This window comes from Aythya marila (genome assembly GCF_965140915.1).
Source record: "Aythya marila genome assembly, chromosome: 1".
Taxonomy (NCBI): Eukaryota; Metazoa; Chordata; class Aves; order Anseriformes; family Anatidae; genus Aythya; species Aythya marila.
In genome coordinates this window covers 27,932,201-27,945,330 of record NC_139042.1, presented here as the reverse complement: position 1 = coordinate 27,945,330, position 13,130 = coordinate 27,932,201, and the positions used below count along the sequence as shown (strand labels likewise).

Sequence of the window (13,130 nt, the reverse complement as noted above, 5' to 3'; positions counted from 1 at the left end):
CCCTCAGCATTTGGGCTGTTTGCTAACAGCTTTAACCTCTCCTGGTGGCAATGCTACCTAGCAGATGAGTAAAAAGTCTCGGATTGTGAAATGCTCTTTCAACCTTGATAGCAATTACCTCTTAGCAATGTTGGTGCTTTGCTAAGTCAAAAAGAATTAATCCCCTTCTGTCATAGGGGGAAAAAATGTCATAGCTGTGAGAACTGCAGAGCTTATTTCCAAATAGATGTCTCAGCATTTTGATATTTTCCGTGGGATTAACCACTAACACAGAAGGGCTAATACATATGCAGAGCTTTCATTTGCTTCTGTGACAATTTGCCGGAGGGCGAATTGAACTGTGTCATGAGAAATGGTGCCATTTCTCCCCTTTCCCTGTGAGTTGAAGCAAAGAGCCTTGTTAGTAACACAGAAACAATTTGCAGCTTACCATCAGCTCAGGGGAAGTTTATCTCAGCTCCTTATCTCTCATTTCTGATTCTCTTCAATTTCTGGTTTTCTTATCAAAACAGAAAGGGCTGCCATTTTACAAGCACAGAAGCCACATAATGAAAGGTGTAAAAGTGGCACCCATACTGCAGTAAAAGCATCCTTGCTAACAAAAAATACAGTTACTGAAGCTCTTTCTGTACTGATTTGTTACACTTTTCCACCTTCAGCATAGTTAGCTGCTTCTAGTTAAGGAAAAAAAAAAGGGGGCTTTTCACTGTTATATATATAACCCTAACTGCTAATTATGGTTTTGTGCAGTGCTTTGGTGGTCTTCTGAGGCTGGATCTCTGAGCATCTGGTGCTGATGGGCACAGGCAGCAGAATACTAATACTGGTGCTGGCTGCAAAATGAAAAATGCTTCAGCCCATTCAGTGTCCAGGCACCACGCTGAGCAACGGGAGGGCAGAAAAGCTACGCTCGGGGAATTTTTTTTCTTCGATTCAGAGTAAGAAGCCCGCAGCAACGATGGCTCTTTGCTTCGCATTGTTGTGCCCAGGCTTCTTTGAAAGCTGCAGTCATTTATATGCATAAATATCAAGCCTGCCGCTTGTTGCATGCTCTGATAGCATTTGTGTGACAAAGGAAACGGAGGGAGAAAAGAACTGAACATCTTCTATGCCAGTCTTAAAAAATGAATGGCTGCGTAGCTATGGCAATTATTTTCTTTCTGGTTTTATTAGATCACTGTCCTCTGTAATTTGTTTTGCCTTCCTGTCCTGCTGTCCCATGCAGAAGGCCATGAGAAGGCCTCCCCCCCATACCCTTTGTCTTTCTCCCACACTGTGACTATCCACAGGGGATATCTCCAAGAATTACCGACCAGTAACAATTGTCGCAGCGGAGCCTCTTGCTGTTTACTGACACAGATTTTTTCTTTTGCTTCAATTTTCTTCCATTAACCAACTGACAGAGTCACTCTGCATCACCCATTTCATGCAGAGATACAAAAACTCCACAATGGTGTTTTTTATAATTTCCTTGGGTTTTCTATATCTCCCCTGGGCAAAAAGCTTGTTATTTGTTCTGCATGCCATATAATTCTGCAGCGTCTAAACTGAGGCTGGTGGTGTGCTTACTGGACATCTCTGGGGAGCTGCACAGTTGCATCTAGCTTTTCTCTGTGTCTTGCAGCTATCCTGTACTAAAAGACATCTAAAACACGCTACTTGTATAGTGCTGCTTTTCCATTAAAGCAATTGCTGAAGTATCACAGGAATGTTGTTCTGACGCCAGGATGGAGGAGGGAGAGGTTCGTACAATTGCCAATAGGAGGGGGAACAGCCTGTGAGACAATCCCTCTATTAAATGTGGTCTGCACAATGAAAAGCTTGGGAAGCCTTTCTAAGTCTTCACACACTTAGGCTTTGTGCCCAGGCCTGGGGTCTCAGACATGTAGGTAGTTTCAGAACACCGCATAGAGGGAACCATTTCAGCAAAAACATCCCGATTACCTGCATGATTTATTAAACTGTCTTGGATGTCTCTTTACATGCTTCTCTCTTGGCATGCAGCTCCAGCAGAACAGAAGTGATAATTCCACCCCTGCCCTCCATCCAGCCATTGCTCTGCTGCTGAGCTGTCAAAGAGGTTTTAGGGACAGCAGCACACACAGCCCCTTTGAATGCTCCCAAGGCAAAATGGGGATTTCTTTTTTCCCTTGAGTAAGTGTAACTTTTGTGCTTCCTGCTTTTACCAGTCATCCCTAATCTTATAAAAACCTTGAAGCAATAGTATTTTTAGTAATGATTGTCTAAGGATATAAACAGTGCAGGATTTGTAGGGAGAAGTAATATCTTTTCCCGAAGAAGGGCTTGTCTGCCTGAAGACTCCTCTGTTGTTTTTTTTCCCCAGCTGTACCAATTGGTCTAACAAAAGATATTGCCTCTACCTCTAAACTTTGCCATATTTATTAAAACAGTTGCCTTCAGGACACGGAACGGTTTAACTTGGTGGAAAACTCCAGTGTGATAGAGTGGAGTTCAGCGGTGCAATTTCCATGCCCCAAGCCAAGTGGCAAATTAAAACAAGATGGGATAAACACTGTCCACTCCAATCGTTCTACACATCATTAGTGTCCCTTCCACCTCAACTCTACATCAATATTTTTGTCTTTCCTACCTCTTAGCTGTAGGAGGCAGTTCTTTTCTAACACAGAAATACACTATGGATAATGTCCTTTGGGTCCTATCTCAGTAGAAGCAGCAATTGTTATGGCATGTTTGATGAAACTTCTGTCTTCTGATTACTTTATTGGTTGCTTTATGACTGCACATTATTTTTGCTTTATTGTAGGTGAGCCTGAGAGAGGTGAAAAAAAAATCCCAGTGTGTCTGAGTAGACTGTTTCTTCATCAAGGAAATGAGTGGGTTCAAAATCTTAAAGGATGTTTTTCTTTTTTACACTCCCAGGTGAACTTTCTGTGGAAGACATACAGGACCCATTCCTCGTTAGTGTGCATATTATCACTGACCCAGGTGAATCCAAGACTCTTCAGCAAGCCATCGATAAGCTCCTAGCCTGGATCCACCCGGACCTGCAGCTGTTTCGAGTCTCAGAAAGACGCGTGTCCAAGAAGCGCAGGAAGCCAGGTAAGGCTGGCGCTCCTCAGCCTGCCCTTGCCATCATTCTGTTCCTGCAGGAGGAGTACGGAGAGGAGCCCATCCTGCAGCTCCACGAAACCTTTCAGCGGCCACCTTGGCATTACCACCACACAGAGCGAGTGCATGGCAAGTTCCTCCCTTACATGCCGTGCAGCCAGGACTTTTACACCTTGGCTCCCGAGACCCCTCTGTGGGCCATTCGCCCGGTGCACTACGGGAAGGAAATTATCCGCTTCACGATATACTGCAGGAATGAAAACTACGCCGACATTCTCAAGTTGTATGAGTTAATACTGAAAAGACCGGTATGTCAGAAAAAAGCAGACTTTTGTGTTTTCCCTGTCTATTCCAACATGGAAATAGACATTCAGTTTTCTTTAAAAAAGCTTCCAAAGGGCCAAATGCCAGTGCCAACCGAGTCAGCAGTGCTGGAATTCAGAGTGAAGGATGTTGGACAGCTCGTTCCTCTCCTGCCCAACCCTTGCAGCCCAATTAGTGAAGGCAGGTGGCAGACCGAAGACCATGATGGAAATAGGATCCTCTTGCAGGTAAGTCCAGGAGCCGGGAAACAGAAGCACATTTATTGCCTTTGTGCAGAAAACCTTAACCTAGAACAGCAACCAGAAGAGGAGGCTTTTCTATTGCTCTACTCTAGGTGAAAGAGGAAGGACTTTGTTGCTAAAGAACTCAAAACCCCTTGCTGTGTGTGTAACTGCTCAGGAAGGCAGTTGAGATAATATCCAGGTATCATTCAACCTCAGTTTATGCAAAGAATGATTTGAGATGAGGTGACTAGTTAAAAGAATGAGGGGAGAGGGAATTACAAGCCCAAGTGGAGAAATGTGGCTGATGGGTGTAGTTTTATGGGAAATACGGGCACAGAACTGACAGTTTTATAAAATAGCTCTCAGTTACAAGATTTTTATGGGAGACAAGCAGAATTCCTGATGGTACATGTTATTTTCTATAACCAGTTTGAAAAAACAAGGTGACAGGCTGTACCTCTCTTTTTCACAGTGATTATCAGGATGAAGGTGGAGGGAAGGAGGTGAAGGAAAAGAAATGCAGCCTGGGAGATATACTCCCACAGTCTGTCCTCTCAAATTGCTCTCAGGTCCTCATAACCAAGTCCAAAAAGAGAATTTATTTGATAGGACACCTGTAGGTCTGATATCTGGGCAGTGCATCAGCATACACCACATCCGAGGGAGTTGAGCAGGACAACAAGCAGCAAGCTTTCAGTAGCTCCCTGCTCTGCAAAGGGATATGTCTGGAAATGCAGAATGAGGTTCACATGCATTCCTTCACAGCAGAGGTGAAGGAATTTACTGCTGCTTAGTTTGTGAAACAAGGAGTGCAGAGCCTCACCTCTAGAAGACTGCTGTTCGGATTTTGAAGTAGGGTATTATTATTATTTTTTTTTGGAGTGCATTTCATTCATGAGCTCAGCTTCCCAACCTTTCTGCCAAGGTAGCCACCAGTTTGTCAGGATTACTGACTGCGGTGTAGGCATATCTGTGTCAGGCTGAGATAACTTGTAAACATAAGCTTTCAAGAGACACCACAATACCTTTAGACAGCACCCACTTTAATCTATATCCCTTTTTCCCCAATGCGTTTTTCTGTATGTGTTTGTGTGGTTTTTTTTAGTGTTTTTTTGTTTGTTTGTTTGTTTTGTTTTATTTTTTTTTTGAGGGGAGGTAGGTGTTTCCTATGTGTTACAACTTCGTTTTATGAGATCTTTGCACTGGTTTCAAGTAAATTGAATGGAAAGAAAAATATAAAGAAAAGAAAGCAAACAGACCTTGTAAATAATGCCTTCAATTTCCAAAGAGCAAACTTTCTTAAATAACAGGAACTGGGCAGTACAGAGTTAAAGTGAGATTGCCATACAACATGCTGAGGTAAGCTTTGCAAAGTTAAAACAAGATTTTTATCATGTGCACAAAAGAGAAGAATGAACGCCTGTTAAGTATGGCCTCCAAATGTGATTGATTTTCATTTCTGTTTTCAATGAGGGTGGTGATGCTGAACAGGAGAGCAAAGTGGTAAATTGGACTGAGGTTACAGAACTGGAAATTATCACATAGAATCATAGAATCATCTAGGTTGGAAGAGACCTTCTGGAAGTGGGATGAGGCAATAGAAGTTTAATATAAGCAAAATGGAGAAAAAACAGACTTTGTGTCTAACATGAAATTGTAGTCATGAAGTCTAGGCCCTGGTATACATACTTAATAATTTTATACAATCAGAATTAGAATCAGGAAAATGTCCTGTTTGTACTCAGACAACTACAAATCACTGTGCAACCTGCCCATGACAAGGGAAATGCAATCTCCAGTGTGTTTAAGAGTTCGTATTTTCCTAAGGAGCATGGGCAGTGCTTGCACCATTGCTCAGGGTACCGAGGGTCCTACCTGTGCTCAGTCCTGGCCTCCAGAAAGGTAACTTTGGAGAGGTGCAGCTGCAGGGAAGGGCTCCCAGCACGTGCAGAAGAACAGAGACTGCCTTTACCAGTGCAAACTGAAGGAGTAGGGCCATGGGAGCCTGGACAAGGTCAGTCTGAGGGGAGCTCTGACTGTGCTCTGAAAATACATCAGAGCCTCAACAGGAGGAAATAGGAAAAGGCAATTTCACCTACATGATTCTTCTGGCACAGGAACAAAAAGCTGCCGATAAACGGATTTAAGTTGGCAGTTTTTCATATTGATGGGCAGCCACCCAGGGGGTGCGGACAGGTTAGTACCTTAATTTGAGTCAGGGTGCTCAGTTAAGGAACAGGAATTATGTGATGGGGTATGGGTTATGGAAAGCATTTGATTTGGTGATCCATGGACTCCTTATATTCTTCAAACTCGTTCTGAGTTATAAACAAATTATAGCGTCTACCCTTTAAAGCAAGATACAGGACTACCTTTTGACTTCTCATAAAACAGTGCTTTTAACAACATTATCAATGCCACAGCATCAGTAACAACTTTCACCTCTTTGCAATTATGCAAATCCAAAGAATGACTTCATCATAGTTTCCAGCCTGCACATCAGGGGTGCTTAGCAATCATTGGCGTTTTTTTATTTACTGCATATTGATACTGTACTTTCCACAGAGTAAAATTACCAATTGTACCCCAAATGGCTGATTTATATCCTTGTTAATAACAGGCAGTGATTAATGTTTGAAATTGGAAGATACTTCCATGATTAGACTAACAAAATGTGACCTCTGTGTTTTTGCTTGTGTGCTTACAGGGACTGGGAGACTTGCCAGCCAGGTTGATCCATGTTCTTCAAAATTGCATTTTGCAAATGGAACTATCAAGGGGCAGAGATAAAGTCAGTGCAAGCGAAAATAAAGTTATTCATGGGCAGGATAAGTCTGTTCAATATCATAGACCTCAGTCCTTCATTTGCTTGGAAGCTGTTCAAAATTCCTTTGTCACAGTAATTTTTCCATGGTGGCAAGTTAGCTCTGGGGTGCACCTCTGTGCCAGCCAAGGTGAAATGGTAAGAGCATGTCCACACCCAACAGGAAGACACCCATGCTGCCTCACCGCTGCTACACCCAGAAGCAGGAGATGTGGGGGCACTTGTAAGAGCAGTGGGAAGAATATATAAATATTGTAGCTAAGAATATACCATATCTTGGTATATGAAACATACTGCTAGCTTTATAGGTGTCGTCCAAATTCCTGGTTGCCTCTGGACATAACCCCCACAGAGTGCTAGTGAATTTGCATGACTGGCAGTGCAATGTGGGAAGCAGGAGAGGTTAATAAGTGGTGGGTTGGCTTGGTTGGGAAGCAAGGAGTAGTGAGCAGGGAGAAGAAAGAAAGTGCACAAATGGATTCTTTAAATTAGGAGAAAGTCTGTGGATAGCATAAGGAAATATAACATAAAAATACAATTTTGGCAGAATTTCCCAGACACTCTGCATGGAGTGAGGATGCAGACATATTTGAGGGGAAAGTAGGCAACAGACAATTAATATCTCTCTAGATAGTTACTCAGTGCTTAAGCATGAAATCTACTGCCGTTTTAGACGCCAAAGGGTACCTGAGACACCCAAAAGAGGCATTCTGGCAGATTAGACTCAGAACCTACAGGAATGCCAAGCAGGCAACCCTAGGAGATATCAAAATGGACCAAGCACCTATGCTCAGGCACCTGAGTCATCCTGTAATAACCAGTTTCTTGCTGAAATCCCTCCCCCTCCACCATCTCCAGTACCAAGAAGCAGATACTACTACCAAAAAGCCAAGATAAATAAAAAATGCCAAGAAATGCCCAGTTTGCCATAAGTCTTTGCTAATCCTGCCTGAAGCAATGTAGTCAGATCTGGCATTGCAAGGCTATTTATTATGCTGATGACCCTATATTGTTTATGGAGTGGCTATTTTCTGCCTAGTGTTGCTTTACAGAACATTATTGAAATTATAGTGCAAATGTTAACTGATTGTAGCTTTTAATTAGAGACATTTTTTAGCCAATATGCTGAGGCAATCAACCAATGTTTTTCTTACCTATACTGGGCAACTGTAATCTTGAGTTCATAAGTGATATAATCATATTCAGGAAACCTGCTTTATTAACTGAAGCGTTGGTTCTGAGAAAACATTGCATGTGGCCCCAACCATTACATCTCATTAACCTGCTGCTGTGTTACCTGCAAGCTCAGGTCTCTACTACCTTGGAAATTCCTCCATCACTCATCAGAGTGTACAAAATGGCTATTACACATCTATGGTTGACCAAAATTCATCCCCTAATGGTTTCATGAGGTCAGCTGCAGTCATTTATGTACAAGATCGGTATCTTATTGTTGCACGTGTCCTTGCCAGAAGTCAGTCTGGGTGTGCAGATGGATGCCACCTGCATTTTGTGAGAGGCATTTGCAGTGCAAAATTGCTGAAAATGAAAAACAGCATGAAGGTTACAAGCCTACACAGACATCAGCGATACGTTATACAGAGAAGGGATTCAAAAGCTTAGAGCTGAAAACCTCTGTGTTTATTCAGTGTAGGATATACAGGTGTCTTTGAGGCTTGTGAGCTCATTACTTCATCCCCTTTTGTCTGGGCCATGAGAATAAAAGTGCCTTTGTTTTCCTCAGGTTGCTTCAAACTTCATGAAAGATGCTGTTGTAGTCCAACTTCATAGTCAAGATAGATGAATGCAGAAATCAGGGAGAGATTTTTCCATGATCCACAAATTCTGAAACATATTTTAGGCTGAGGGAAGGGAGTAGAGGTAATGAGGTAGTGCCGTCATGCAGAGCACTAGTGCTGCCCATAGATATATGGGCAGCAGGGATGGACATTATTGAGCTGCTAAGGGTCAAACCTATTACCAGATCCAAGGTTAGGACCAAGCTCTTCCTTTTATTCTCCCAGCCCCAGCTGAGAATAAAGGAAACATTTTACTCTCCACTGCAGCACATACAAGGGTTTGCATCTCAAGCCTATCTTGGCCAACAAGAGCCAAATCTTGGAGGCTCAGGGTCCACTTCTGTTTCTGTTTAGGGGTTCAGGACACAGATCAGTGTGGTCATGGTGAAATTTACTTCAGAAGACCTTCTAAACCCTGCCAGACCTCATGTGGGTCTGCACTTCCTATCTCCAACATAAAGCAATGTTAATTCTCCTTCCCTTAGTTTACACTTTGGGTACCATGGTGGTCATTCAACATTGATATGATCTTGAAAAAACATAAACAATCCAGGAGCATTAGTCAATCTTCTTCCTTTTAAGAACATTGGGCTTTGTGGCATCTCTGTCTTACGGCTCTGCCTGAAGCATACAGCATTTAGTCTCTTAAATTTCAGAAAACTGAAACACTTTTGTCCACTTGAGTGTCAGCAGGTTCAGTAAAGAAATGGTTTAATGATTTTTAAAATTATAAACTCAGGTCAGAGTGGATGATAGAAGTGTATCCATATAGACTTATGTTCTGTTAAATTATCTAGTCCTTGTTACTCAAAATCTGGGAAATAAAGGAAAGAAAGCACGGCCTCACAATTGCAGTCTTGTGTCACTACAGTTAAGCATATGTAAAAGAGAGAAAGAGAAGCAAGTAAACCAGGAAGCAGAGAAGGGGAAGAGAAAAGACAAAAACAGGCAAAGGGGGGAGCACTTTGGAAAATAAATCTTTGATCTACAGGGAAAATGGAGGTGAGTAAAGAGCTTCAAGCTTGCTTAAATTGGTAGTACAGATAGAGCAAACCTCAACACAAAGAAGGAAGAAAGGCAAGAAAGCATAAAGGACGAACAAGGACGTATAAAGTCACCTTTGCAAAAATTTCTTTAGGGGCAAAAATTGACTCAATCAAGTCAGGTGCCTTAATCTAAATTAAATAATCTGTAAGTCTAATGCTGGCCTCCCATTTTCAAAATCTTGCACTTTTTTTTTTCCTTTCCTTTAGTGCCTTAGGTGTTCGATTCTTCTTAGTGCTAATGATTGCTTTTGGTGGGGATACAGCTGAGTCAGTCAGTAATTCAAATGGGAGGTGATTTTTAAGTTTTTTTCTTTACCCCAAGGTACTTTGTCTTTGTCTTCTCCATTAATGCAGTTATCTTTCATGGTGTGGTAAGATCTCTGATAGCTCTATACATCCAGCAAAATCTCTTGACAGGGAATATCTAATGTTACGAAACACCCATGCATTCTGGTTTTGTAAATACATGACACGCCACTTTTCAAATATTTTCAGTCCAATTTTAAATCACATTTGTGGATTTTGCCTTGTGATATTCTGCCCTTCTGAATATATTGTACCTTACAAATAAGACTTTTTTATGGTGATGTTAAGACTAACTTTTGCCACTTTTTCTCCAGTTTATTTTGTTTTGTTTTGTTTTTTAATTTTTTTATCTATATCAGTCCCACTGGTTTAAATACCACTAAACAAACACTGTTGTGCTCCTGAGCACATGCTGGTAAAATCTGAGTTTGCAATGCAACAACTGAATTTCTCGTTGCAGTACTGACCATTTGACTAATTATAATCTTTTCCTTAAAAAGCAGATAACTTAAAAGAGACTACAGGAGTACTTATGGATTTTTCTTCTCCAGCATGGGCAGCCCATGTGAAGTTGAAAGTACCCCTCTGTTTGCCCCAGGTTGTTTATTGCATTCCTGGATATTTGTCATGAAATTCTTCTGCAACCTATTGTAATGCACAGGGACTCTAAATCCTTCCTGGCTTCACAGAGATTTGTGCAGAGATTACAAATGAGGAGCAGATTAGCGCTAGATGAAAAAACCCGTTCTGTTAGAGAGCTAATCGATTGAATCCTCAGCCGGTTCTGATACACGTATTTGTGGCAGGGCTTGGCAGATCTCCCCCTGTATTTGGAGTCCTTACTAAAACCACCTTTCCTGGTGTGGTGGAAGCTGTGTTGGTGACACAGCCATTTAGATAGTCTTTGTTGTCTCAGGTGGCTGATCCCCCTCACCAGCATCTCCATCGTGCTTGCTCCTAATGCAGGCAGCTGGGTCAGGCTGTGGTAAGGTAGAAGGCAATGCAGAAAGCAAATGATGAGAAGGCTGCAGAGACTTAAACAAAAGAATTCATTAAAAATACAGCCTATGGGACTTCAGAGCCAAAGGAAGAGTTGAAGAGCAGGGAGAAGGCTGAAGAGCAGTTGAATGTGCATGACACATAAGTAGGTCTTTCTGTTTCCAGTCCCACAAAGCCCAAAAGGCAGCAGAAGGTGAGCATCTCCCACTCCCAGGGCCTTGTTTCTCCTATGAACACAAGGAAATCTGGTTTAGTTGTTAAGTTTTCGGGATCTGTCATACACTATACAGCCAAAATAAAGAGGAGCCACCACATGAACATCCATATCCAGTTCTGGGGTGGTAGGAAGGAGTATGGTCAGTGGGCTTGGCACAGGGCTAGGAGTTAGTTTTGCCTGAGTTTGAATCCTTGTTAAATCATGGAATCCTCTCTGTGATCTCTGACAAGCCACAGAATGTAGATATAGAAAAGTCTCATTAGTCCACGTAATCCAGTTCCCCACAATACAGGATTATTCTGTAATCTTTTTTACTGGTATTTCATGAGATGGAGCGCTACCCACAGTATGTGTAACTATTAGAAACAGCTCAAAACAGCTATTCTCGTGTCTGTGTTTTATTCCCAAATTGGTTAAGACTAATTGGTTTCCTAATGTCCAGACTGAACCTCCCCAGGTGCAGCTCTGTGCTGTTCCCATGAGTCCTGCCGTGGGTTCCCAGGGAGAAGACAGTAGCGCCTCCCTCTCCACTTTGCCTCCTCAGGAAGTTGCAGAAAGCAATGAGGTGTATTTTTTGACAATAAATAAGAAAAACAAATTATTACCATTGTTTAAATACATGAGGTTCTTACTGGTGTGCAGAATACCTCCTATACACACCAAATCAGAATGAACACATGGGAGTTATCACTGCAGGATGGTGTATAACTGTAGATGTTTTTTTCTGTGGGCTACAGTCTGTGTTGTCGTTGTAGTCAATGTATGTACTCAAAGGGTATGTACTTACACAGCCCAAGGATCTACAGAGAAATTCAGCTAACCTGGTGCAGCAATCTGGGGAAAACTGAATTGCTCTCCAGATGCCACTGACTGTGCTAACTGGACAACTAAATCCTACTTGTGATTTCTGTGGGCTCTGTTTTACATATACAGACAGGTGGTATGGTCTGCTCAAGGTAAAGGAGAGGCTTTCATACTGCCCAATGCTCTTGTGCACATATCAGGTCTGTCCCTCAAAACCTTGTGTTTCCTTGTAGTTTTGTCTAAGTGGTTACCAGTGCTTGTGATCCCACAGACCTTACCCTTTCACAAACAAGAAGACTGCACTTGCTTGCATCCTTAGTTTCTCTAGATGCCTAATCTGCTCTGTTATCAACAAAATCTGCTTAAATATAAAGACAGCATGGAAACAAACCAGGATCAGGCAATCCGTGATATTTTCTCTGAGAGGTAGGAGAAACATGAGGTACTTCTGTTGGTTCATCAGGAGTAGTGCCTGATTCCATGCAGTGTATCTGATATCAGAGCTACTGCTTAGAAAAAAAGGAGCACCCTTGCTTAGTGCAACCAGCAATACAATAAGGGGTACCTTCTTCTATAAATTTGTCTGAATGGGGTGATCTCTTTTGTACTTGCAGGATATCTTGTTATTATTTCTGTGTTACCCAGAAGTGTTTTCAGCTAAGAAACAACTGGTATTCTCTTCATAGACACATGTCTTTTATCTTGTTGAGTGAGTTCTTAAATTAATTAACTCACCAATTGCATAAATAAAGCGAAGTTGCATGTAGACATCAGACATGACTTCTGGTAATGTTTTGCTGACAATTTAACTCATTTTATTTGATACTTTTGCACTATTGATTCCTTATCAGTTTATCAAACTGTTGCAGTACTGTGGTTAATTTATTCATGAATTCATTTAATTCTTTATGGCATTAAAGAAAACAGCTTATTTTATTACACAGAAATAGGTTATAGATTAACATACCTCATTATGGATACATCGCAATGTATATATTCAACTATGATGCCTGAGTGAGTTCCTAGGGATTGGCTGTCCTATAAATCACCTCTAGCTAGGCAATCACAAACAAGCAAAAATCTTTTACAGATGTGAAAAATCTTTTTTTTTTTTTTCCCCTGTAAAATCTCTTCAATAAAAAAGAGAAGATGGCTGCGACGGATCTGGGTCACTAAGACAATACGATGTGCACTAGTGAGATGTTAGAAGCAACAACGTATGGAGTTCTTTTAGAGAAAGAGTATACAAAAAGACCTCCTTGGCTGCCAGGTCTCATCCCTCTCTATCACGTCATGTAATCTATTTCATAAAACAATCAAGCTCCATCTTTATCAATTTGAATTTATTTTTTTTTTCAAAAGTCATGTGAAGCATTCCAGCTGAGGCCTTACCAGTGTTGTATGCAGTACATTAATAATTTTTTAACTAACTTGAGACAGCCCAGAATCATGTTTCTCACAGCCTTGTCACTTTAGTGGCCAAGATCCTTAATTCTT

General features: G+C 41.5%; 1 protein-coding gene across 1 annotated transcript in view; it reads left to right on the top strand.

Moving 5' to 3' along the window:
- Positions 1 to 13,130, top strand: part of FAM124A (family with sequence similarity 124 member A) — a gene marked incomplete at both ends in the record, with an annotated part of 38,730 nt that overhangs the window by 23,616 nt on the left and 1,984 nt on the right. Inside the window, one exon of the mRNA XM_082784749.1 lies at positions 2,902 to 3,641. Within this exon, the coding sequence (XP_082640875.1) occupies positions 2,902 to 3,641 (740 nt within the window). The remainder of the gene's footprint in view (positions 1 to 2,901; positions 3,642 to 13,130) is intronic.